General features: G+C 47.5%; 2 protein-coding genes across 3 annotated transcripts in view; one reads left to right on the forward strand and one right to left on the reverse strand.

Annotated features, from left to right (window-relative positions):
- Nucleotides 1–11,546, forward strand: part of prrc2c (proline-rich coiled-coil 2C) — a 45,403-nt gene extending 33,857 nt beyond the window's left edge. Inside the window, exons 22-34 of one of the 2 annotated variants that reach the window (XM_074667498.1) lie at nucleotides 1,366–1,458; nucleotides 1,576–1,677; nucleotides 1,781–1,952; nucleotides 2,068–2,280; nucleotides 4,305–4,426; nucleotides 5,893–6,047; nucleotides 6,127–6,358; nucleotides 6,443–6,571; nucleotides 6,678–6,872; nucleotides 7,057–7,157; nucleotides 9,250–9,376; nucleotides 9,457–9,717; nucleotides 9,806–11,546. In XM_074667498.1, coding sequence (XP_074523599.1) covers nucleotides 1,366–1,458; nucleotides 1,576–1,677; nucleotides 1,781–1,952; nucleotides 2,068–2,280; nucleotides 4,305–4,426; nucleotides 5,893–6,047; nucleotides 6,127–6,358; nucleotides 6,443–6,571; nucleotides 6,678–6,872; nucleotides 7,057–7,157; nucleotides 9,250–9,376; nucleotides 9,457–9,717; nucleotides 9,806–10,048 — 2,145 coding nt within the window. In that variant the 3' untranslated portion in view covers nucleotides 10,049–11,546. The remainder of the gene's footprint in view (nucleotides 1–1,365; nucleotides 1,459–1,575; nucleotides 1,678–1,780; nucleotides 1,953–2,067; nucleotides 2,281–4,304; nucleotides 4,427–5,892; nucleotides 6,048–6,126; nucleotides 6,359–6,442; nucleotides 6,572–6,677; nucleotides 6,873–7,056; nucleotides 7,158–9,249; nucleotides 9,377–9,456; nucleotides 9,718–9,805) is intronic. The other variant, XM_074667499.1, reaches the window with a different exon arrangement.
- A 1,835-nt stretch (nucleotides 11,547–13,381) lies between these two features.
- Nucleotides 13,382–20,498, reverse strand: myoc (myocilin). The gene is made up of 5 exons (XM_074668521.1): nucleotides 19,860–20,498; nucleotides 16,205–16,273; nucleotides 15,992–16,084; nucleotides 15,015–15,226; nucleotides 13,382–14,913 (listed from the first exon to the last, which is right to left on the reverse strand). Exons 1-5 carry the CDS (start codon nucleotides 20,347–20,349, stop codon nucleotides 14,332–14,334), a joined length of 1,446 nt encoding a protein of 481 aa, XP_074524622.1. The 5' UTR covers nucleotides 20,350–20,498; the 3' UTR covers nucleotides 13,382–14,331.
- Between the last annotated feature and the right edge of the window lie 6,217 nt (nucleotides 20,499–26,715).

Below are 26,715 nucleotides of genomic sequence, written 5' to 3' on the forward strand. Positions count from 1 at the left end.
AGAGATAGAGCACCAGCTAAAGGGCTTAACTGTTTGTGCTAATGTTCATTCCAACCCACAGCCAGCAGTTATTCTGCAGTGGTCTGTTCAAACTTGAGAGTCTATCAATAAAATGAAGAGTGAGGTTACGTTAGCTCTGCTTGGTAGATGACTGGCAGGACGTAACCAGGATTCACTAACGTTACACATTACAGAGACGTCTCAGAGCACCGGGCTGCCAGCTGAGCTAAATATAGACAGCTACTAAACTACATACAAACTGACAGTTTGCTTGTTGACAGATTAGCCTACAAAATCGTTGTAGTTGTAGCACTGGGCTGCTAGTGGTGCTACATATAGCTGGTTGTAAACATGGTACAAACTTTGAACGTTTTCTTGTTGTCACCATTCAAAAAACAGCACTACGTAACTGTGCTGATAGATACCTTACCTTGTCACGTTGTATCTGGTAGGGATGTCCCGATATTACATTTTCACTTCCGATACGATACCGATACTGCAGCGTTAAGTATTGGCCGATACCGATATTAATCCGATACCGATATCTGCATTAAACATACATACTTTTGTTACTTATTTTGTAGTTTCTGTCATATTAGAAAAGGCTTGATTAAGTGATATTATTCAAACAAAGAACAGTAGTCAGCAACAGTAGGTATGAGGAAAAACTGACCCATTTATTATTAAACAATGGGTAACAGAAACTGCTTGTATCGGAGATTTTAGATGCATTCTGATACAATACCAATACTTGTTTTTTGCTGATATCGGACCGATATCCGATATCCATATCGGATTGGGACACCTCTAGTATCTGGCAAAAAGTTGACTTGAACAAAGAAAATTTGCTCCAAAACAAACATGCACCTGGTTAGAAGTCACATCTTTACGACAGTGTGTGTGAGACTCCCAGCCAGAAGGTGACGAGGCAGTCACATTAAAACAGATCCTCTTCACAGCATCTTTAATTCAGCTAACAGAAATAGACAGTGCTCTGATCACTCTGTTTGACTTTATTAAGAGCAAACTCTTCCTCCGTTTCCTTCCTTTGGTTGAGATTTTCCATTGAGTTCTTTTGAGGCTTCAATCAATGGGCAGGTCATTTTTCTAAAGAGCTGATTGGTCAGGAGGTTGTGCTTTTCGACTCGTTGATCTCTGAACCAGAACTCAACCTGCTTCGGAGCAGGTTAGCCATCGAACATAAACTGTGGTGATTTATCTCTGTAAGAAGTGAACCAGTGTGGTAGGACAGAAATCCAGGGTTAACCCTGAAGTTACCTCGCTAAGAGAAAATCGAGCTTCGTAGCACAGGCCTCTGGTTTCCTCAGAGTCTATGTATTCTGAATTTCTGTGTTTCCCTCTCAGGAGTCAGTCACAGACTACACAACCCCCTCCTCTTCACTGGCTGACAGTGTTCCTACAGGGGGGAACAAGATGGAGGAGAGCCTGGTGGCGAATGTAAGCACATATCTGCCAGAGTTTTCTAAAGCTCTGTTATCACCCAGAAAGATCACACCTTTATTTCAAGTCTGCAGCATTCCAAGAACCACTCTGGTTTTGTGGCATATGTTTCAGGTGGCTCTGCCCCACTCGCTGCCCCTCCCTCGCAGAGAGACTCTGCAGCAGAGCTCCAGCCTTAGCACCGTCTCTCCTGCGACCGTGGACTTGACATTGAAGGTACGCAGGTCTACCTTCCTCTCAAACAGTCCCTCTGGAGTTTCACCTAAATGTTGTCGGAGCTTGTGATTCCTGAACTCGTATTTCTGTGTCTCCTCCTCAGATGGAATCTGCTCGGAAAGCATGGGAGAACTCCCCCAGTCTGGAGAAGAACTCTCCAGTTACCTCCTCTTCGTCCCCTATCACCTCATGTGCTTCCTCCTACTCCACCTTTTCCTCGGCCTCCATGCCTCAGATCCCTGTGGCCTCGGTCACCCCCAGCACCTCTCTGTCAGGTACGCGTATAAACTTCAAACATATTCTCATACTTACATACATACTTACAAACTTACCGACATACAAGGTAAGCTATCCAGGTGCTCACTTGATGAAATACTCTCTCTCCTGCAGGTTCTGGTACTTACACCACATCCTCCCTCAGCACCAAGACCACCACAGCCTCTGATCCCCCTAACATCTGTAAGGTGAAGCCTCAGCAGCTGCAGGGTGGGGGTCTGTCCTCCAGCAGCAGCAGCAGTAGTTTCTCTCAGTTGGGATGTGTGCCCCCCCTCCTGCCCCAACAGCAGCAGACCCCCCAGGTGTATGTTTCTCAGTCTGCAGCAGGTGAGACACATCTCAGAGTCCACCCTGACCCTACAGGCCCAACACCAGTCTGAAGTGTTAGAGCAGCTCACTGTGTTACACACCTGTATTTTGGTGTTAACTTTGTGTACTTCCTGTTACCTTGCGTTAAACCCAGTGGTGCAAAAAGTGGGTATGCACTATGTGCGGTGCATAGGGGCGCCTTGCTGGGGGAGGGGGATTATCGACTGGTCTATCTTTGAAGCTTCCCCGGTAGATCTTGAAAATGATAGAAAAATGAATCACTCTGCATCACGCATGATGGAGTTCCACCCCATAGCTCACACATGATGGCTGGAAAAGTTGCTTGAGGAAATCAAATCCGCGTTTTCTATGATCATTTACTAGGGCTCCGATATTGCAAGGCCTCAGATCGATTCAATTCGATTCGATTCAAATTCAATATGGGATATCTTGGTTATAAAAAGGCTGTAAAATTAAAAAGTGACCTTTTGACCTGGTACATTATTGAAAATTATTTTTACATTAAGAATTGAACCCAAAGCAGTTACATTAATCATGTACTTTTATTTAAATGTGACCACCTGACAACAGACAAAATATGAATTCCTTTAACTTAGATCTTAATAAATTACAAGGCCAACAATATAAAGTAGCTACGAACATAACTAACAGGGCACTCAATTAGTATCTCCTGCCTACAACTGTCTTACAGCTTTAGTGCAACAATTCTGTAATGGTTTTGATACATACAACTGTATCAGAAGAACAGAAACAACCATAGATATGAATCTGTAGTTCTTGATGGAATAGAATAGACTAGAATAGAACTTTGTTGTCATTGTAACAAGTACAATAAAATTGAAGTCACAGCAGCAATCAAGAAAAGAAAAGCAAGAAAGTGCACCATCCACCACTCTCCAGCCCAGCCAGTCTCCACCTCCACAGGGTCCAGGACTGAGCCTCCCCAGCAGTCTGTTCAGTCTCTGTCTCCTGGATCCTGTCTGCCCACAGCAGGCGAAGCTCCTCTAATGTGGCGCCGGCTGTCCAACAGTCACAAGTCAATGCAACATTATCTGCTGACTGAAGTGAAGCTTCAATGCTTTGTTTCAAAGATGCATACATGTTCAGGATTGTAATTCTCTTACTTGTTTATGTGTCGGTAAAACATAGCGTGGCTCCAGAGTTTTAATGAGTCGTCGGAAACCATCGTTTTCAACAACGCTGTATGATCGTATGTCCTTGCAAATAAAAACTGCAATAGCCTGGGTGATTTTCTGTGCACGCTGGTAGTTTCCTGGTAACTTAGGCGTCATGACCTGCTCCAGGCTGGTTTGTTTGAGCCGTGCGGACTGTGTTTCTGCCGGGTGATGTCTCGTCAAATAGTTGCGTAGGTTTGTAGTATTCCCACTGTACTTTACCTTTCTGTTGCATATTCTACATATATCTTGTTTTTTGTCCAACTCCTCTTTACCGTCGTGTTTGTTAAATCCGAAATATGTCCAAACATCAGCTTTTAATCTCGCCGGTGCTGCCCTTTTAGTGCTACTTGCTTCCGCCATGTTTGTTTGACTGCTTGCAGTAAGATCTCGCGAGATCTTGTTCAGTGGAAAGCCGCGGTAAACGCTGATCATGCGAGACTAACAGGGATGACACCACAAGGCTGCTTCTCTGCACGTCAAATGATGAAGAAACTACCAGTTAAAAGATCGATCTTTGGATTTTATGGATCGATTATGAACCATTTAAAGGGAAATCGATCTAGTTGGTTTTTTAAACCCAGACCTATCATTTACCAGTGTTTACAGACCCATTATCTACCTCTGTGTATTTTATGCTGTAATGATTTGTCATATCCCGAGTATCCTATGACTTGCAGGGAAAACTTCTGTTCTACGCTATGTCCAGATTTATAAGATTTAGCAGCAGAAGTTCCTCCTGTCACTGTGTGTGGGTTATGTTTAATTTAACCTTCATCTTAATCAGTCTGTGGATACTGTAGTGCTGCACCTTGGTGTTACCTTGGTGATTCTTTTTTTTTCCAGGTTCTGCAGCTCAGATCCCAGCCTTTTACATGGACACTAGCCACCTCTTCAGCACCCCCCACCCTCGCCTGGCTCCCCCCTCTCTGGCCCAGCAGCAAGGCTTCCAGCCAGGCCTGTCACAGGTAAATCCACCTATTCATCATTAAACGTGGAAAGTTTTTAGACTAGAAGGTAGGGGTGAAAGAAGAGGTGTAATGTTGGCTCAGACTGTCAGATTCAGAGCCGGGCAGCTTTGTAACAGGCGGTAAACTGTGGTGAGGGTTGAGTGTCTTTAACTCCAGTGAAAAGACAACAGAAGATGAAACTCCTGGATAGATTTGGTGGTTGTTTTTAACTGACGTGAAGGAGTTAACCACCTAAAAACACATTTCTAAACTAAAAATCATAACTTTTACAAATGGTAAACAGCTCCCAGGTTTGTGAAATAGAAGTGAATGATCAGAAGAGATCAGCAAGCGGACAGATATTAGGTGGACAGATGTTTTCAGTAGAGAAATCCAGCATGAACCCAGAGAGCAATTTAAACACACAACTGTCACCAAATGCTCATGACTGCATTATCTGTGGACACTTACCAAACTGTGACAGACCAGGACGTTAACATGTGTCAGTAAATCAGAAACTCTCCCAAACCAAAAAGAGCACACAGACTGCTGAGTCTGAGACCCGGTTCATAAGAAGAGAACCAGAAACTATGTCCAGAGAACTGCACCAAGTCAGATAAAGGCGGCACATTTGATTATTTACCCGCAGACGTCGCTGGTGTTTCAGTGTAAAGTGTGACCCTGTTAACTGGTGACTCTCAACCGTTAATCACTGATACCTTCAGCTGAGAGTCACCAGTTAGCATGGTCTCTATTAACTCAAACACCAGTTGCTCTGTGATGGTAAAAACTTGATAGATGTTGCCTCTGTTGTATATTATTGTTTCTAAAAACTGTGCACAGAACAACTGTACATTTTGATGCTGCTAACAGGTTGAATTTAGTGTTTAAAAAACGCTAACTCGTCTGAATGAATGGAGCTTAACGCTGCTTCTGCAGTCAAGATACGGGACATCTTTATGATGATGTAGACTGATAATCCCACTATAGTTCCCACTCTTGGGGCCATCCAAAGATTTATTGCTCCTCACTTGAACTATTGTCACTCCTTTTGTTTCAGTGTAGGTCACTGGGCTCTTCATCAGATGGTTTAGAATGTAGCTCCATGTCCCTTAGCTGGCTCGAGTCAACAGGTCACATCAGTACTGCAGTGGCTTGTTCAGCTGACTTGCTGTCAGTTTCAGGACCCAGCTCAAGACTGGTCTATAAAGTTTTTAACAGGCTGGATAGTGCTGCCATGCATCAGTTATTTCAACAACAGGCTCTCACCAGGGCACTGAGGTCAACACATCCCATGCTCCTGAATGATCTGAGATCCAGGGGAAAACTGTAGGGGCCAGATCCACTATGGGTCAGTCCACCTTTGGTATCAGAATTGGGGTTTAAGTTGCCTCCCAGGCTGCAGTCCTCAAATCAGTTGTCCACGTTTCAATATAAATGTACATGAGTGTGACACCCCCATCTTTGTGTTTCTGCCCTCACAGCCAACAGCAGTGCAGCAGATCCCCATCCCCATTTATGCCCCCCTGCAGGGACAGCCCCAGCACCAACACACACACCAGGCTCAGCTGGGACTCAGCACGGGCCCTCCAGTGTCCCAGCCACAGGACCTGTTCAGCTCGTCTCTGCAGCCATACAGGTAACACACAGTCAGAGGTGGTCTGTGGTCTCCCCTCTGTCCACCCTCTGTCCACCCTCTGACTCTCTCTTTTGGCCAGGTCCCAGCAGGCCTTCATGCAGAGCAGCCTCTCTCAGCCCTCCATGATGCTGTCAGGACCCTCGCTGCACAGTTACCCCGGTGTGCAGGCACCCGAGCTGGGCAAGCCTCAGTCCAACCTGGCCTACCAGCAGCCATCCTCCACCCAGCACATCCCCATCCTGTTTGAGCCACAGCTCAACCAGCCTTCAGGTATGGGGGGCTCCCAGCTCATCGACACACACCTGCTACAGGTAAGCAGACTTTATCTCCCTGTGAAGCTCTCTGAGGGAGTTTATGCCCATGCTTTTATCTCCACCTACTTATCTGATGTTAAGAAATTGTCTGTGTTCCAGGCTCGACAGGGGATGAACCAGCACTCCAACATGTACTCTGGACAAGTGCAGCAGCATGGTCAAAGCAGCTACTACAGCAACACTCAGTCGCCCAACTCTGCCATGCAACAGGTGAGCTGCTCACTCTGAGGGTGCACGCTGAATCTTCTGATCGCTCATACTGGTCATGAATGAACAGTCAAATGATTGGTAGCACCTGTGTGTCCCCTGCTCTCAGGTGACCGTCCCTCTGCCAAGCTCTCAGCTGTCTCTGCCAAACTTCGGCTCAGGAGGAGGTCAGCCTCTCCTGGCTCTGCCCCCCACTCCTCCCCAGGCCCAGCCCCCCAACATCAGCCGTCAGCCCCCGGTGTCTCAGCCGTACAGAGGCATCATGGGCCCTAACCACAGCATGATGCAACCCCCCACCAACAAGGTGTGCCACCTGCATGCCCGTCAAACACACACACACACACACACACACACACACACACACACACACACACACACACACACACACACACACACACACACACACACACACACACACACACACACACACACACACACAGACTGTGACTGTGTCCTTCAACATGTTTTGTCACGTGTGCTGTCTTCAGATGGACATGGACCTGAAGCTGTTTGGCAGCGGGATGGACGTGAAGCCGGGGACTCCTCCTGTCAGCGCCAGGAGCACCACCCCCACCTCCAGCCCCTACAGGTACACCACTGTGACAAAAAGCTTTCTTCTCAACAGTCCAGACATCTTTCTACACACAGGGACTCTGGCTCAGATGAGCCCAATGATCCCATGAGTGAGTCATGAGAAACCTTCCAGGGTTCTGAAACCTCTTGAGCCCATCTCCAGCCATTTGAAGGAACACCTCCTTAACTCATTTGATGCCAGCCATTTTCAGAGCATCTTGATCGATCTTTCAAGACCTGACTAATATTGTTTTTTCTATGACTATGTAAACACAAGAACTGTCTTAGATGAGTGAACTCTATTCCTTTATGTCTCTCGGGATATATCAATATATTTCTTCGTGATATAAGAAGGACTCTGTCATTTGTACTAATAGAGTACATTTTGCGTATTATTCAGCAGTTCATTTCTTCACATGGTCCACAAGTTCACTCCTATTTCTCCTAGGGATGCACGATATTATCGGCACAATATCGGTATCGGCTGATAAAGGCTCAAAAACACGTTTATCGGTATCGGCAGATATGAAAATTTCTGCAGATATGCACAGCTGATAAGGTGCTATTCAGTTAGGATTATTATTATTTTCCATCTGAAAAATAAACTCCTTAATTAAATGTAGCACTTCATTTATTTGCACTGCAGAGCTCTGTGTCTGTCACCAGGTTGTTACAGTAGCTCTAAAATCATCAAATGCTACTTGGTTATGATTGAAAATGCATTGTACATTTAAAAATGCATTGTACATTTAAAGTTCATGTGATGTAAAGACATTATTTTTCTGTATTTCAATACTGAATGTCTTGAGTTTGAAAAAATAATACATTTCTTATTTTTGGTAAAATCAAATGTTGTTTTGTCTTGTTTTATGTGTGTTGCTTAAACAAATAAGACCGTCACAATAAGAGTAACATATAAATTCCAGTACAGGAAAGACTTAGCTTTCTTTACCGTGAAAAAAAACCAACAAACTTATGATTATCGGTATCGGTATCGGCCAAAAGGGGTTTCGATATATCGGCATATCGGATATCAGCAAAAATCCAATATCGTGCATCCCTAATTTCTCCTCTTCCTTTCTGTGTCCGTATATCACACACACACTCAGCGTCTTTGCTCAGCCTCATTAGCTTTCTGGAGTGACAAACACCCCTCCTCCTCCCCTCCCCTCATTCCACGACAACACGAGACGGATTCAGTCTCACAAGAAAAGTTAGTCTGTCAAAGATAAATGACGGCTTCATAATTTTCAGATGGTTTGGATTAAGTGTGTCAGATAACTAGCATCAAATTGTTTTCCGTAAAAGACTGTCCAAAGCCTGTTTCTTGAACGCTGTCAGGCGTTTGGTGCAGGACGAAACAGTAATAGTGGGTGCACTGAGCAGAGTGCCAAAAGTGCCGGCAAGATTTAAAAAAAAACAGTAGAGAATTATGATACTCCTTTTCTATTGGTCGAAAAAGTACATCACCTAAGCCAATCACAAAATTATATGGTTGCTAGGAGAAAGGGGAAGTGACTTTTGGTGTATTTGCATTATATTGTTGGTGTGTAGTAGTGTGTTTAATAAATTGTGTAATTTTTGTGTTTTGTGTGTTTGTTGTGAATCAGAGCAATGAGGTGTTTCATGGCAATTCTGTATAATTAATATTGTTGGCACCTAGTGGTTTTGTAGATCATTGTTAAAAAATTCCAGATAATTTCCTGTTGAAATGTAAATTGTTAACAGTATTATTTGCTAAATTTGTACATTAGTGTTTGAAATGTTCTATTCATGTGTAAGTTATAAAAATGTTTGTTTGTGGTTTCCACCTTGAAAAAATAACTTTTTCCTACTCAGATTTTTTTTTTAACAAATTCAGGTCCAATGTGTTCATACATCAACATGGATACAAAGTGAATATGGATAGTCATAATAAAAATCAAAACAAATATTAAGTGTTGCCATTCTGGTTCAATTGTATGCATAGAAGTAAAATCCCAGGGCAAAGTCCAAATATCGAGATATTTGACATGGCCTAAAAATATTGAGATATGGATAAAATGCCATATCGCCCAGCCCTACTGGAACCCCCCTTGATTTTTGCTTTGTCCCCCCCCACCCTGCAGGGCCAGCTCCACCTCTCCCAGCAGTCAGTCCAGTAAGATGAACAGCATGCTGTACCAGAAGCAGTTTCAGCCCAGCTCTGCAGGCATGAGGCTGACGCAGCACTTCCCAGGCCAGTTCAATCCTCAGGTAGGGTAGTGTGTGTGTGTGTGTAGTGTGTTGTGTGTGTTGAGGACCCGTTGAGGCTAACTGAAGCTGCTTTCTTTCAGATCCTGTCCCAGCCTAACATGGTGTCTCCTCTGGTCCGACCTCCACATGCTAACTCCTTTGCTGGAGGCGTTCAGCGCTCTCCGATGGGCCCTCCCATGTCAGCCAATGTGGGCGGTGGTCTCATGCCCCACCCCAGAGCCCAGCATCCACAGCACCCGCAGCATCAGCAGCACAGCCAGCACGCTCCCAGGGGACCTCCTGGCCCTCCTCTGGGACCCCGGGGCACACAGGCAGCCCTGAAGGCAGAGCAGGACCTGAAGGTGAGGTTTCACTGGTCTCTGATGACCCTCTGTGAGGGACCCTGTCCCAGTCAGCGCTCCTCATGCTCCTCTCCTCTCCTCTCTGCAGGCCAAGCAGCGAGCAGAGGTGCTGCAGTCCACCCATAAGTTCTTCTCTGAGCAGCAGCAGCAGCAGCTCAAAGCCCCCCAGGTCAGCAAAGTGGGAGCAAAGCCCCCGCTCGACGCCACCACCCCCAACCACCAGGTGGCAGGAGAGCGCCCGGATTCTGACAAACCCCCCGTCTCTGCAGCCAAACCCATACGGACCGGTCCCATAAAGCCACAGGCCATCAAACCAGAAGAGGGCAAGTAGAGAGCGGACCCCCCTCTTTAGACCACCATGTGCGCAGACGGAAGAGAGGAGGAGAGGGACGCCCCATCACTCTGTCACCGCCTCATATCAGCCCCCAGGGAGAGGGGATGGAGTGAGGAAGGGGGTGGTCACTGAGAGGAGGCTCCCCCCTCCTCCCCCTGCAGGTGGGAGGGGCCTTTCAGTTGGATTCTTCCTTCATTTTAAATGGCTGCACCAGCTGTTCATATAGATCTACAGAGGGTAGATCAGACAGGAGGAGAGGAGAGGTTTGCTGCTGTTTGCCATGTTTCTAGATTCCTCTTCGTTATTTCACATAGAGCTTGTGTTAGAGGAGGAGCACCCAATCAGTTTGTTCTTAAGCCCCAACAATCTCACACAGGAGACGCCACTTCCTGTCCTCCATCACTAATCCACAGGTCTGAGCGTCTCCTGGCTCACTCAGCGTTTGCTCCTCACAGAGACGTGAAATCAGCGACTGTCCCTCCCTGTCCCACCCTGTCCCACCCTGGTTTGCTTTCACTTTGATTTCAGAATGGAAATGTGAAAAATGCAGCATTCAGTGGACTTTACTGATTGATCATTGATTAGTCTGCCTGTGAGCCTTTGCTCCTGCCTTCTGCTCTCATCTCCTGCCTGAGAATTACGTGTGTGCGTGCGTGTGTATGTGTGTGTGTGTGTGTGTGTGTGTGTGTGTGTAGGGGGGGTGTTTGTAGCTGGAGCCTCCTGTATATTTAGCCAAAGGTTGATGCGGGGCACACGATGTCTCTGCTCTGTAAGATGCTGTTACCGTGGCAGCAGAGTGTCGAGTGGGTTTGAAGGAAGATCACTCCTTTCAGCTGGCACACATGGTCACTGCTTACACACCATCTTCTCTGTCACACCATCACACATACACACACACACCCACAGACACACACAACTACACACACCCCACTGTAAAGCACCTAGACCTGCTGCTATGACTGCTCAGTGCCCTTGGCTTGCGTTGGCAGGAAGAGAGCGTGAGGAGCTGAAACAGTGTAAACCTGCGAGTGTGTGTCTGTCCAGCCTCAGGACCAGAGAGAACGTGGAGAGAGAGGAGGACATGAGGAGGAGCCTGATGAGTTTGTGTTGGGCAGGAGAACACCAGTTGATTTTGTAGTCTTTTACTGATGAGAGGCATCAGTGCTGTTTCCTGTCTCTGCCTCACCTCTGCTGGCTCACCGCCCGCCCGCCCGCCCGCCCGCTGGCCACACTGCTTTCATCTGGGGTGTGGTGACAGGGGTCCTTCAGATATGTACAGTAGTATGCACCCTGAGGTGAGGAGGGGGAGTCCTCCTAACCCCTTACCCAGCTGGGGAAGAGTCCTTGCTCCGGAGGGTGGATGGGGGGGGCTGAATTTTTTTTTGTTTGTTTTTGTTGAACTTGTACAGGGGTTTCATCGCTGTATTAAAGTATGTACGGTCTTATTTACATTCTCTCGGTTTGGTTACAGAAACTAATAAAATAATATACTGTTCACCTTCTCCCTGCTTTTACTTCACACACACTTCATGGTTTGGTCCCACCACTAGGTGTCAGTGCAGCGCTTGCAGAGATCATCCACACTTTGGACTGTTTCTAAAGAAAAGGCTATTCTAACCAGTCTCAGAACCTGAACAGGAACTCTGGTAGGGACAGGTCTCAAACCAGGTGTTTTAACTAATACAGGTCTTTGGGAGCTGCATCAGGTGTTCTCCAGTTACTACACATCACACAGAGGTTTGTGGATGGTGACATTTAATTACATGTTGGAAATGTGGCGGAGTCGAGGGGGCATCATTTCTCTGCATCAACAAGGACAAGAATACAAACAGGATCAAAGGCTCTGGACCAGGGACACGCCAATCCCGATCCTTGGATCGGATGTCTGCGCGATCCAGCCTCGAAGCTGGATCAGGTATCTGTGGGGAGAATTGAGCTGAGCTCGACTCTAAGGCTCTACATTATTTAGTCTCCAGGGAATAAAAGTTTACATTGGAATAGTAAACTCTCTGTTTAATGTGAAGCCAAACTGCTGGCAAACAGTAAAATGCTTTATAGTTTAATCAATATCAACTTCAGTAATTCCATACATGCTCATTTTTGTCTTTTACCCACAACATGACCAGATTTACCCTGCTGTAGGGCATACAGCAGGGTTCTCCAACTCCTACCCTGGAGGGTTGAGAGGCTGCAGGTTTTCTGTCCAACCAAAAATTCTACCAGCTGATTTCACTGATTATCTCACCTTCATGCAGAGAGCAGGGACTTGTCAGTGAAATCAGCTGGTGGAATTTTTGGTTGGAAAGAAAACCTGCAGCCTCTCGGCCCTCCAGGGTAGTAGTATGTCATCAGATCAGTATCAGTCATACCCAAAGCCTGGGTATTGGTATTCAAGAGACACAATTTAAAGTCTAGTTTAAAGTTAAAGATCAGAAATGCTAATTTCACTATCAGCACACACCCTGGGTGGGGTGGGGTGACTGTTTTCCTAACTCAGGAGTTTAGAGGATATTAGGATTGTCTGATTGACTAAGCTTAGCTCACGTGAATGACATGCGCCTTATAGCCATTATAAAGGAGGCTCAAAGCCAGTGTCATAGCCAATATGGCTGCATCCACTGATTGGCTGCATTTCACTGATTTAGGAAGGGACCATTTGAAACAGTTTAAAGGTATCACACACACAGGCATGGCCCACTTACGTCATCTGTTAACACGAAGCGCGATCTCATCAGAGTCAGCATAATGAGACCCAGAGAGCACTGCTACAACTTTAGAGACTTTTTAAATCGTATTAAGCTGTGTTGGTCTGACGTAGCCCTTTGACACCCTCGCTACTGTTTATATTGATTGTGGGGAGGAGGATTATACATCATGGATCATCCTTCATGCTGAAGCACACCTCTTTAGAGTGTGCCCAAGAGTAGAAGTGAATCATGCCGCAGCAGTGTGTCTGGATTCCGCTCTGAGGAGCGATGACACTGATCTGGAACTGTGGGGTTTGGCTGGAGGAGTTTGGCCTCAGTGCTGCTCTGAGGCAGCATTGTTTCTTGGGGAAACCTGGGACACTTGGAGCTCCAACGATCCAAAGCAGATCTCAGAGTCTACCAAGGCTCGGCCTCAGAAGAAACCCTGGAATACTCTAAAGAGGTCCTCACAGTCACCTAACCTGAACCATCATAAAATACATGATAGGACCTGAGGAAGGTAGTTGCAGCGGGTCAACCTGTTGTTGATGTGGAGGGTGATTGTTTCCGGTGAGTAGATATGTTTGGGTAGAAACAGCAGAGTCCGGGTGTTTTTGTAGTTAAACTTTATTTGATGAGCGTTTTGAACATCACACATTAATGTCGTCTACAGAGAACGAGAACATGCAATCTTCAGCACATGCCGAGTGAGAAATCATGAAACCATGCAGGTCAAGCGCCTCAGGAGTCTGCTGTAGATAGTTTATTTTCTCACTTAGCTCATCATTATCACCATCATCATCCACACATCTCTGATACACAAAGCTGAAAGAATAAAATCATACATCTGAGTTCAAATCCGTACAAAAATAATTCCTCTGAAAAAACATATATGTGGATCCTTGCCACAATAAAAGCCCCTCCCACTGGAGAAAGGAAAGCATACCTGTAGAGGTCGCCATTCTTAAATTTCTCATTTCTGGAGTTTGGTAGCTCAGTCCTCGTTCTTCTACCCGTTCATCATTGACTGTATAAAAAGATGGACAACACTGCTGCCTGCTAAGAGTGAAGCCAAAACATTCAGAGCTCTCCCTGCCAACTGTCTGCAGTATAGCTTATAAACCCCAACTCCTCCATGTTAACAGATGAGTCAAACTGTGCGATCCGAATCCAGCAAATGTTCCGCCAACATGTTTCTATATTTGGATTAATAATCTGATGACAGCAAGGAGGGGAGGGGACATTGTGATTGACAGCTGTGTAGACCAATGAGATTATCAGAGAGGAGGAAGAGCAAAGACAAGAAATGTCACACATGCTAACACAAGAGTCACTTAGGTTTCCACATACCAGATGGAAGGAGGAAGGGGTGGAGCTTTAGTACAGACCATGCAGGATGTCATTTTGGCCTTACTTTTCAACAGCAGGAGGCGGAGACATGTGGTCCATCTTAGTCTACAGTCCATGGTGCTGATCCCTAAGGTGTTCCTTTATTTCAATTCTAATATCACACATGCTCTAAAGCTTAGAGTGTCTGAAGCAGGAAGTGAGAGTATCATCACTCTCCAATAGTCACTGGCGGCGGCAGCAGTGTTAGTTGGGCTGCGGGCGGCCCAGCCGGATGTCATAGGACACCATGTGGAAGTTGTCCCAGGCAACCAGCTTTCTTTGGGCCAGGCTGTAGTCGATCATGCTGTTGTAGTGGTACTTGTTCTTGAAGGGGATGGACACGGGCTTCCCCTGGCTGGTTTCTGTGTCATACATGTAGTTGATCATGGTGTTGGGCGCAGTGTAGCTGGCCACCGTGTACAACTTTCCACAGATGATGAAGGAGTTGGCCACGGAGTTCTTCCGGATTTGGGTCTCCCAGCTCCTCTTCACCTCCAGACTGTGGGGATCCAGCTGGGAGATCACGATGGCCCCTTTAGCCTTGTTGGTGGAGTAGACAGCCCACAGTCCCTGCTCGTCCACAGACAGGTCAATGTCTGTGTAGCCCCCCCATGAGTAGGGGAACTGTCCGTGGAACCCGGCATGGGGGAGGTCACGGCGGGCCGCGGTGCTCTCAGAGGCCAGGTCGTATCGGATCAGGGTGCGGCTACGGCGCCTTTGAAAATACAGGGAACCTCGGAACAGAGTGGCACCTGTGCTCTCCACCTGCTCCGGCAACAGCAACACCTGTCAGAGGAAACATGACAGAACACTCCTAGACCTGGTCCATAAAACATGTTCCATACCTGGTCCCTCGGCCACAGATCTGCCAGCAGAGGTCACCTTACCTTGGAGGGAAAGCCTTTGGTGAACTGGACCATGTCATCATATCCAAAAAGCTTCCTGACATCAGAGCCCACCGTGTCAATCCGCCAGATCATGGTGGCTCCATAAGGAGGGACTGCCTCAGGGTCCTGCATCCACACTCCATATTTACCCTCAATGTTGTTAGCTTTCTTGTGAGTGACAGGCTCACCGACCGAAACCAGATCTCCACAACCTTTGAGCAAAACGAGAAGCACAGGAGAGGACCAAAGATGAAAGTGAGTCGCTGTCACCACAGGAGGGACCTTGGTGTGATGCTGGACGCACACTGACGTCAGTAACTCTAACCCCACCCCCCTTGATGGAGGTCATGTGAGAGCTTAACAGGTTTTATGAGGTCAGCCTCTCTCATCATGGAGGCCGTCAGCAGGTCCACACAAACCACCTGAGTCACCTCATCCAGAACGGGACCTCTTCAGCTGGGTCTGCTGGGAAAGCGATAAGGCCGGATGTATATTTACCACTTCTTAAAATACAACCTCACCCTGGCTCAGAATAGACGCCCCGGACACACCTAGTTCTCTTTATCCTGCTCTCTCTCTTTATCACAGATTGGATGACCTCAAGTGGCGACTGCCCCTGTGTTTCTCTGCTCTCTGTAACACTGAGCTGCTCAGGTATGACAGGAGGCTCCAGGTGGAGGTTTAGCAAAGAGGGACGTCCTGGTTAGAGGAAGGGCTCCTAGACCAGCGTAACTCAGACGAGCCCTTGTCGCTTCAAACCAGTGTGACTGAGGTATTCTAGCCTCTGAGGCTGCTGTATTAATAGCAGAATATGCTTTGAGGTGGTCAGCAGAGGGCAGGTGTCATGTTTACCAGCTGAGATGGACACAGGGGGAGGAGACCTAAATTCTGGGTCCCCCCAGAAGTGAACCAAATGAAGTGAAACTGTGGAACAGGTGGGGTCACTCCTGTTAGATGGAGAGACACATTAAACAGACCTGAGAAGTCCACAGAGCCACCAGGAGCAGGAACCTCGGTCACCTCAGCCTTCAGCTCCTGGAAGCTCCCAGGTCCATACTGCCACGCTGAGTCTGAGGAAGACAGACAGAGAGACAGGCAAACAGAGAGACAGAGAGACAGACAGGGACAGAGATAAGTTCAGGACGAGGGGACACAGAGAGGTGGAGGAGACTGCTTAAAACACACCTCACCTCTCAGACTGCTGCTGTCCCCCTGTCTGTTAGGGGTCCTGGACATCAGGTGAGACATGGGACTGGAACCTGAACACACAGACACACACAGACACACACACACACACACACAGACACACACACACACACACACACACACACACACACACACACACACACACACACACACACACACACACACACACACACACACACAGAGTCAGAGAGTTTACTGATATCTTTGTTTTTAACTTGTTGAATGAATCATTAGATGTGTCTGTATGCCGACAACAGGAAACAAACAAGCCCTGAAAGAATTCCCAGCTGCCCCGGGTCACACAGTCACATGGACCCACTGTAAACACCCCCCACCCACAACCACACACACACACACACACACACACACACACACACACACACACACACACACACACACACACACACACACACACACATACTGCCACTCCATCCTTATAGAACATCTCTGTGAAGAGGCTGGTGTTGAAGTGTTGAAGAGTCTATTCTCGTTCAAACTTTTACAACTTTTCCCCACAGTCACTCTGATCCGTGATGGTGTGACCGAAGAATGACCCTTTAATCACGTGAGCAAGCTCTCTTTGTTCTCCTCCACGTGAGGGCTGCTGTTTTCACTTTCTGTAATGATGCAGAACGTACTGAACACCAACATCTGGAAGCTGATGTTGAAGAGGGAAACACCAGCAACATGGGAAAGTTTACAAAAAGAACAAGTTTAAAAAGCCAAGGGATCCACTGTATGTCTTTAAACAGCCTGTGTCTCCAGTGAGGTGTAGAGGCTTGTGTTGACTCAGTGAGCATCTTTAAAGTCTTTAAGTCTGCATGCACTAAAAAGGGCCTGTGTCCACTCACTGTATGTGTTTAAACAACCTGTGTCTGCAGTGAGGTGTAAAGGCCTGTGTCGACTCAGTGAGCATCTCCAAACTCTTTGCTTGCATTGTGCTGTGAGGGCCTGTGTCCACTCACTGTGTGTCTTTGAACTGTCTGTGTTTGACGCACACAAGGGCCTGTGTCCACCTACTTTGTCTTTAACTCTTTGTGTTCGCACTGTGAAGTGAGGGTCAGTGTCCACTCACTGTGTCTTTAAAGTATTCAGTTTGCATTTTGAAGTGAGGGCCTGTGTCCACTCATTGGCCCTCATTTATCAAACGTGTGTACGCCTGAAAAATGGGTGTACGCTCCTTTCCACACACAGATCAGCATTTATCAATCTGAACGTGGGCATCTGGTACGCTCAGATCCCACGCCAGGTCTGAGTTCATGTACGCAAGTTTCATGTCAGTGGGCAGCGCAGTGTGGTGAGGGAAATCCGTCTGTGGAGGAGAATTATACGATCATATGAGCACAAAACGTTTTCAGAAAAAATGACGTTCTTAGATTAATATTAAGTCACATCCACGCTGCTGATGGCTGCAGTGATTTACTTGCAGACGAGTTTTTCTGACTCGCTCTGAAGCCACTTTTCTGACTGCCAAACGACGCGGCGTCATTCCTCTCTAACTCTGTTGCTAAGGCGTTGCTGATCCGCTGCACGGGGAAGTTTCCTTTTTCCCGTAATGAGTCCCTCCAAGTTGTAAATTCCGTGGGTTCGGCCAGCTGAACCTTGAATATTTAGAGGCATATTGTGTAAATTCCGATTGTTTTCAGCCGCCACATTTATCAACAGCTGATCAGGCGTACGCTGTGATTGGCCCTGATACGCACCTTTCATAAATCACATCCAAATGTTTCTGCAAGCTGATTTTTACACCCGGATCTGTGCCAATTCCCACTCAAGATTGATAAATGAGGGTCACTGTCTTTTATCTCTTTGTTTGCATTGTGCTGTTGGGACCTGTGCCCACACACTGTGCATCTTTATACTCTTTGTGTTTGATTTGTGAATCGAAGGCCTCTGTGTCTGTGACTGCCTGTGACTGAACACTGAATGTTGTCCACTTTCTACTTTTACCTGAGAGGTGACTGAAGTTTATGAACAGAATAAATAAGCTGTAAGAAAACAGCAGAGTCACGGCTGAAAAATGCGTTCTCTGACTGTCTCTGAGGAAGACTCAATTTTATATCTGAAGTTTTTCCTTTGATTCTTTTTTTCTCTATTGCTGTTGTGTTGTGTTCTTTTGTTCAATGGTACAAAACCTTTCAGAAACAAGTATGTTACTTTGCATGAGGAGAATGTACCCAGGCGCAGTTGAAGTACTCGCCTCATCTAATGACCTCACACCTCCAGAGGGTTCAGCATGTTCTCTGTCACAGAGTCACTGCGGACCAAACATCCTGAGCTTCATCTCCTGTTTGTGTCCTCCTCATCTCTTTGTGATCTATTCTCCATCTGCCCCCCTCAGATACTGTGTGTGTGTGTGTGTGTGTGTGTGTGTGTGTGTGTGTGTGTGTGTGTGTGTGTGTGTGTGTGTGTGTGTGTGTGTGTGTGTGTGTGTGTGTGTGTGTGTGTGTGTGTGTGTGTAAACATGAGGAGTTAAACAGATAACCTGGAGCAGAGAGTACATAACCTGTTCCTGATGCTGAGGGAGTTTGTGAGGAGGGATTTACTGCTGCTTGAAGTCTTTACCACTAAAACACTGTGTGTGTGTGTGTGTGTGTGTGTGTGTGTGTGTGTGTGTGTGTGTGTGTGTGTGTGTGTGTGTGTGTGTGTGTGTGTGTGTGTGTGTGTGTGTGTGTGTGTGTGTGTTAGAAAAGAATGAAAAGAAGAGGGGAGGATAATCAGACGGATGTTTGGCTGCTGCAAACACAGAATACCAGAGCTTAACCTCCCTCCTCCTCCTCCTCCTCCTCCCTCCTCCCTCCTCCCTCCTCCCTCCTCCCTCCTCCCTCCTCCCTCCTCCCTCCTCCCGGCTCAGAGTGGCTTTCTAACCTTTCAGGTTTAGTGTTCTTGGCCCCTTACCCCCTTGACCCCCCTCCAAGCCTCTAACCCACAAGGCGTCATCTTAAGCCCTGAGCTGAGACCTTGGCACCGACCACTTCCAGTGCCGGCCTCACATTTCATCCCCGCCCCCAAACAGGGCCCTCCGCGCCCCGCTGGACGTACAGAGGGAAACACCATCATAAAGACTGAGCTGATCCCCTCTGCTCCAAATCCAGAACCCCATAACCAGGACAGGAAGTTTGAAACAGGAGCCGGGACCCATGCAACCAAAACATTCACCACACACACACACACACACACACAAACATTCACACGCATCGACACACACACAAAGTCCAGCAGAGTCCCACAGAGCTGAGCTGTCTGCGTGAATGAAGCCGTTATCCTCTGCTGTAGCCTGAGCAGCTGTCTGCAGACTTTACACCTTTACATGTGTGTGTGTGTGTGTGTGTGTGTGTGTGTGTGTGTGTGTGTGTGTGTGTGTGTGTGTGTGTGTGTGTGTGTGTGTGTGTGTGTGTGTGTGTGTGTGTGTAAAGATTCAGGGACCACAGTCAGACCTCTGAACCCCCTTACCTACAGTGATGTTGATAAAGAACCAGAACTGCTTAGAGCCCCCTTTGCCCCAGAGACTCCTCTGAACCACTCAGGAACTACAAAGAGGACCTGAACCCTTAAAGGACAGGTGGATTTAAGGAAGGAGAAGGATTTTCTGGTACTGGGTCATCAGTTGACTCATGACCTGTTGCCAGCATCCCTTACCTTGTGCAGGTCTCATCGGGCCCCCGCCCTGCAGAGGTGGACTAGGTGGGACCATAGGGTTTTGGGGGGGACAGGGTCTGCTCCTCAGCCTCTCTGTCTCCCTCCTCATCTCCTCTGTCCTCCTTTGCAGCCCCTGCACCTCCTGCTCCAGACGCTCCTTCTCCCTCTGCAGCAGGTTCCTCTCCCCCAGCGCCCGGTTCAGAGCCTCCTGCAGCTCAGGCTGCCCTCTGGATCCCACCCCAACAGCGGGACCTCCAGTGTCTCCTCCACTCAGCCGGGCCACCAGCACCTCCAGCAGGCTGAGCCTGGCCTTCAGGCCCTCCAGCTCTGGGCCCCCTGACTGCGGGCAGCTGGCCTCAGTGGGGCTCTGCACGGTGAAGGTGTACTGGCAGCGCCCGGCCCGGTCGTTCCCTCTCCACAGAGCGGCTCGGTCTTGGGCACCGCCCCCCAACAGGAGAGCCCAGAGGGACAGGAGGAGCAGAAGGAACATGCTGCAGACTGATCCTAGGGTCTGAACTGAGGGTCTGATCTGGGGGTCTGAACTGAGGGTCTGATCTCAGGGTCTGGTCTAAAGAGCCTCTTCTCTCTCTGCCCTTCAGGAAGAGTTGATCCCTCTCAGTGTCCTGTTGGTCCTCCTCTATGGACAGGTCTAGACTCTGAGCGCTCTCAGCAGCTCACAGATATTTATAAGGTCTGGGGGAGAGAGGAGGTGAGAGAGGGAGGGAGTCAGGGGGAGGGGGCTCAGAGTGACGGAGGAGGTACGCAGAGGAGATGGAGCAACAGGATGCTGGGACCAAAACGTCTGTTTTCAGTCCAGTTTGAGTTCCTCTGCTCTCTGAAAGCTATGATGTGACGGAGCAGCTCTCGGTCTCCCAGAATCCTCTTCTCAGACTCTCACTTTGCTGACACTTCAACTCAGCAAACTGCCCCCTGATGCTCCTGATGCAGATCTGTGTGTCTGAGGGGGAGACTCAGTGAGGCAGATCAGGGTCCTCTAGGATCCAGTTTCCCCTTGTGGAGCCGGTGTCATCTTCACTGATGGTGGGGGAGCTCGAAGGTGAGAGGGCTTGTGTATGTGTGTGTGTGTGTGTGTGTGTGTGTGTGTGTGTGTGTGTGTGTGTGTGTGTGTGTGTGTGTGTGTGTGTGTGTGTGTGTGCGCGTGTGCGTGTGCGTGCGTGTGCGTGTGTGTGTGTGTGCGTGTGTGTGTGTGTGTTTGTCAGATTGAGATTAAGAAAGCTTTGGATGGAATGGAAAACTATTGCTGACAAAGCATCATGATGAACAATTATGGAATATTTACATAGATGTGTTTCTACTGGGTTATTGGTTTACCTTAGAATTAAAAAAAAATAGAGATGCTGTTATCAGTTTTTAACACAATCTCATGTCCATGATAAAGTCTCCACAGAGAACATTCAGAGGACACTGGATCGAACTTCTTGCCTGGATTTTTTTAAGGTTGATCACAGGATTTACTGTGAAGATTGTTATTTCACTCTTCATAATATTATCATATAAACATGAACTGTGTGTGAAAAAGTGACTTGTTATTATCAGAGGACATTCATTTACATGAGATCACAACCTATGTGCTCATCTCGTGGTACGAAGGCTGTGTAAATTAAACGTTTAGAACTCTGCTGTATTTTACTTTGTCGCAGCCATGCTGCTGAATCACTGCAGTGATTTCCTTGCAGGTAAGTTTTTATTTTTTTATTTGCTCTACTTTTCCAACTGCCAAACGACGTGGCGTCATTTCCTGTCTACCTCTGCCATTGTGGTGTTGTCGATTACCATGTGGAGAAGTTCCCTTCATGTCGTAATGTGTCCCTCCAAGTTGTAAATTCCGTGGGTTCAGCCAGCTGAACCTTGAATATTTTAGGGGTGTGTTATGTAAATAAAGATTGTTTTCAGCCGCCACATTTATCAACAGCTGACCAGGCGTACACCATGATTGGCCCTGGTACGCACGTTTCATAAATCACACTTGAACGCTGCCATAGGATCGTTTTTACACTCTTATCTGCACCAATTCCCACGCAAGATTGAGAAATGAGGGCTAACATGAGGTGCACCATTAGGTATGCTATGAGGCACACTATGAGGCAAGCTATGAGCTATTGTATAAAGTATTGCTACTGGGAAACTATGAGACACGCTATGAGATTAATTATGAAGCACGCTATGAGGCACACTATGGGGCACACCATAAGGTACACTTTGAGGCACACTACAGGGCACGCTATGAGGTACACCATTAGGTATACTATGAGGCACACTGTGAGGCATGCTATGAGCTATTCTATAAAGTATGCTATGAGGCACACTATTAGGCACCCTCTGAGCTATTGTATGAGGTACACTATAGGCACACTAGGAGCTATTCTATGAGGTATGCTATTAGGGACACTACATGGCAAACTATGGGACAAGCTATGAGGCAGGCTTTGACGCTCACTATGGGGTAAACTATAAGGAAAACTCAGAGGCATGCTATGAGGTACGCCATGCGGTATGCCACATGGAATGTATGATGCACACTATGAGATCTGCTATGTGGTACACCATGAGACATGCTATGAGGTACACTACCAGGCACACTATGAGATCTGCTATGAGGTACACTACCAGGCACACTATGAGATATGCTATGGGGTACACAATGAGGCAAATTAAAAGGCACGCCATGAGGAAACTATGAGATTTGCTATGAGGCACTCTATGAGGTATGCCAGGCAAACTATGAGAACTGCCATAAGGCATGCCTTTAGGCTAACTATGAAGAATGCATGAGGCACGCCAAGAGACTTGCTGTTGGGCAAGCCATGAGGCACGCTATGAGGCACGCTATGAGGCACACTATAAGGCACGCTATGAGGCACACTATGAGGCACACTATAAGGCACGCTATGAGGCACACTATGAGGCACACTATAAGGCACGCTATGAGGCACACTATGAGGCACACTATAAGGCACGCTATGAGGCACACTATGAGGCACACTATGAGGCACACTGTAAGGCATGCTATGAGGCACGCTATGAGGCACACTATGAGGCACACTATGAGGCACACTGTAAGGCACGCTGTGAGGCACACTATGAGAAATACTATGAGGAAAGCTATGAGGCATGAATGCAAACAGCCACACTTTTTAAATGATCCCCTCTGAGCTTTTCCTCTCTTCCTGTCTCTGGGATTGGACCCTGCTCCTTCTTCCATTTCCCCTGGGCACCACTCTGAGGACACCCTGCCCATTAAACACCACCTGACCCACATGCTTCATCTCTGGGAGTCAGAGGTCAAAGTGCACAGGCTCTGAGTGGCTACAGGTCGGTGCTGCTCACCTGTTTCTGTCAGACAGTTGATGAAGCCCTGAGGGTGGGGGGGCTCTGAGCTAACGGCTGGTCGTAGTCTTGACGATGACTAAAAAGGGTGGGGCTAGTGTGATGTTAAAGCTGCAGCAGACAGAAAAGAAGTCACGTGTCCAGAGGAGAAAACACAAAGTGAGGCACTCTTGGCTAAAATCTTTGGGTCCTCTTGATCCATTTTTTGATGTTTGTTCCAAAGCAGGGCCCAGAATCCAACAGATGGTGCAGCTAAAGCTCCCTGAGACAGACGGCCGCTGGAGTCAGAAGGCCTGATAAATATGATTGATGCTGCTCACTCATGATTGGTTGGACAGGCTGGGGAAAAATGTGCAGCATGTTTTTGATTATGTACAAATCCTCTCACAGGAAACGTCTCCACACTGAGACAGAGAGAGAAAGACAGAGACAGAGAGAGAAAATGTGGACAATAGGAGCAGTGATGGTGATTGATGAATCACTGCGAAAAGGAAATGCTCTGAGTTGAAGCACATGTAAACAAAGAAGACCAAAGGGAAGGAGGAGAGGAGGGGAGATTCTAGGAAAAAATGTAGGAGAGGAGAGAAGTCGTTTTTTATTCAGGATCAAACACAGAGAGGTTTCTTCTTCTGCAGATTTATTCTCTGCTTCCTGTAGCTGCTGACACATCCATCTCTCTGCACACTGTCTCCTGAGGACACTGTCTGTGTGTGTGTGTGTGTGTGTGTGTGTGTGTGTGTGTGTGTGCATGTGTGTGTGTGTGTGTGTGTGTGTGTGTGTGTGTGTGTGTGTGTGTGTGTGTGTGTGTGTGTGTGTGTGCATGTGTGTGTGTGTGTGTGTGCGTGCGCGTGTGCGCGTGTGTGTGTGTGTGTGTGTGTGTGTGTGTGTGTGTGTGTGTGTGTGTGTGTGACTAACACCGGCTGGCATGCTGTCCTATCTCCCTTCTTGTGAGTTTAGTTCACTTTATTGGACTCATATAACGGCTGCTATGCCCGGAATCTGAAGTCATCCAGGATCAGCCCCTAACTGAGAACCAAAACATCCCAAGCTGCCAGCACAAGGGTGTGTGCGTGTATGAGTGTGCAGGATAAGAATGTCCTCTCACATACACAAAAGAGCAAAAGAGGACAGGATTATTATTGCTTTGCATTGACATCAAACTCCACCTGCAGATTGAGTCAGCAGCAGGAGCGAACCTGTTAAGGAAGAGAGCAGTAACATTGTACAGCTCCTCAGACAAACAACACTTTACTACCTCTGACCTCAGCTCAAAGAGAGTCAGGCGTTCCTTGTAGCCACGCCCACTTTTTTAACGAGTGAACAGAAAGAGATAAAGCTATCTGTCCATTTACGGGGACCGTCAGCAAGGTGTGAGCTAACACACCATCAAACAGCTGGGTCTGGACAAAGTTCCCACTGGGACAGTTTTTTAGTCCTTCAATGAGCTCTTTCAACTCTGTTTCCAACAACAGCAGGAAACCTGTCCACAGGAGGTTTATTGGTTCACTATCTCTGCACCCCAGGGTGTGCTGGCCATCGAGAAATTTGGGACTTTTCCCCGAACGGCTGGTCTATTTCAGACCCTAACTGGCCGATAGATAGAGCCCCCCCTCTTTTTAAAATTAATGACGTCAGAGGCGGACTGGTCATCTTGATGTTCTGGAGAATACCAGAACGGCCGGTGCTGCCAGTTGGCCTACGGCAAGTACTGGGTGGGGGGTGGGTGAGCTGCCAGTCTAACGACATGTCCCGTTGTTCTGGGCTCCACCCAACTGTTGCTGAGTGTCCAACAGAGTCTGTGTAGTGTCTGTGTCACTGTGGGGTGCTGTGTCCCTGTGGAGGTTGCCGGGGGGCCTCTCCTGTTGCTTAGGCAGCGGTCTCCGAGGCCTCTCATGGCCTCGGATTTTCTGGGGGGCTGGCTGTGACCTCCATCCCACCACCACATGCCCACATCTTGCCTCACCTGGCCTGGCTGTTGTTCGGGCCTGGTAGTTTGGGGATTGTGTGGGGGGGTTCCAGGTGCCCTGGTGGCCCGGGGGGCGCCCGTGGCTGTGTTTTACTTACTTGGGTATTCGGTGACCACCTGTCATTATTTCCCCTTCTTTCACACTGTGGTGTGGCATGGCCCTCCCCTTCAGCTCACATCAGGAGTTAAATAAAGTTTAGAATGATGGAGTAACTTACAGGGAGGGCTGGTGATGGTCACTGTAGCAGTTAATCATATTCACATCTTTCTGACTGCTAGAAAAAAAATGCATTGGTCTTTTCATCGCTGTCATCTGACACAGTGCTCAGCAGAAAAGATAATGCAGACAAGGGAGAAAAAAAAAAAAAGACTGTCCAGCAGTGAACAGTCCCCATAGAGTCGCATGTTAAATTAAACTGCAGTTCCCTGAGTGTCCACTAGAGTCTGTGTCCAGCAGTGCGTCAGTCCTGATAGATCTTAGAATCAAAGAGGGTGTGGAATGCAAAGTGACAGAGGCACAGGCTCAGGGCAAACCAGCCCTTACTGATGGATTTTTTCTACACATTTGCAGATCACTCCCACAGCAGTACTGTAGCAAAAATTCTGTGTGCACAGATAACCGACCGGGAGAACCACCTCAGCTGTAACCAACGATTTGTGTGAATTTTCAGGTCTTGTAGAAAAAATACTTGGACTTTTAAACTTTCTTTCTCAAAAAAAAAAGAAAAAAAGAAAGGAAAATATAAACCAATGAGCTGCACCAAGGAAGTGTTTGCCCTTGATAAAGTGGAACTGAGTGATCAGAGTGCTGTCTGGTATACTGAAATGAGTCAATTATTAATTATATCTGAATTAATTCTGCTTAATCCCAAGATTTTTATGCGTAAACAGAGCCGGTCATTTTCAGCCAGCATTCCTCCCTAGGTTTTGCAGCAGCAGCAGTGTTGCTTTTTGTCCTGGATGATGTGTCAGAGTTCCCTGTAGGATATTTTTAAATAAAGGAGGCTGCTTTGCTGGGTCTTTCTTGTTTCTTCATGTTTGTGATTAGTCAGATGCTGCAAACTCCACCCCTTTTATCTGAGTATCCACTGATGAAGAGTGTAAAACCCTGGGTTCACATACTGAGTTCATATCCAGCTTCGTAGCACCGCTAATCAGGACTCAGAATGTTTTGTTATGTCAACCCAAGTAACAGAGAGAGATCCTGGATGTGTTAATCCGCTTGGTAGGCCCCAGGTCTGTCCCCCCCTGACTTGGCTCAGCCCCTTCTAACTTGGCTCCGTCCAGGTTTAGTGCCACAGTGGGACTCGAGTGGGCCAGTGAAGGTACAAAGCATCCAAAGTGCCCAGTAATGAGAGCTGAGGAGAAGAGATGAGGGATGGCATGACCATTAGTTTCCCTCTTCACTGCCGATCATTCTTTCCATCAAACTGTTTTAGAGTTTCCATCTGATCCCCCCACCCCCCCCCACCACCCCTCTTTCTCCTCCCCACAGGAACACACCAAATCAGTCTAGACCACATCAAACCAGGCCGCCTCCCT

Source organism: Halichoeres trimaculatus, unplaced genomic scaffold, assembly GCF_033239565.1.
Source record: "Halichoeres trimaculatus isolate MK-OKI-2021-1 unplaced genomic scaffold, fHalTri1.1 fHalTri1_scaffold_4, whole genome shotgun sequence".
NCBI lineage: Eukaryota > Metazoa > Chordata > Actinopteri > Labriformes > Labridae > Halichoeres > Halichoeres trimaculatus.

Coding starts and splice junctions, on each gene's coding strand:
- myoc (XM_074668521.1), bottom strand. CDS start 20,349: ATGTTCCTTCTGCTCCTCCTGTCCCTCTGGGCTCTCCTGTTGGGGGGC. Junction 16,085..16,204: donor GGACAGCAGCAGTCTGAGAG/GTGAGGTGTGTT, acceptor TGTCTTCCTCAG/ACTCAGCGTGGCAGTATGGA. Junction 15,227..15,991: donor TGGCTCTGTGGACTTCTCAG/GTCTGTTTAATG, acceptor TTTTGCTCAAAG/GTTGTGGAGATCTGGTTTCG.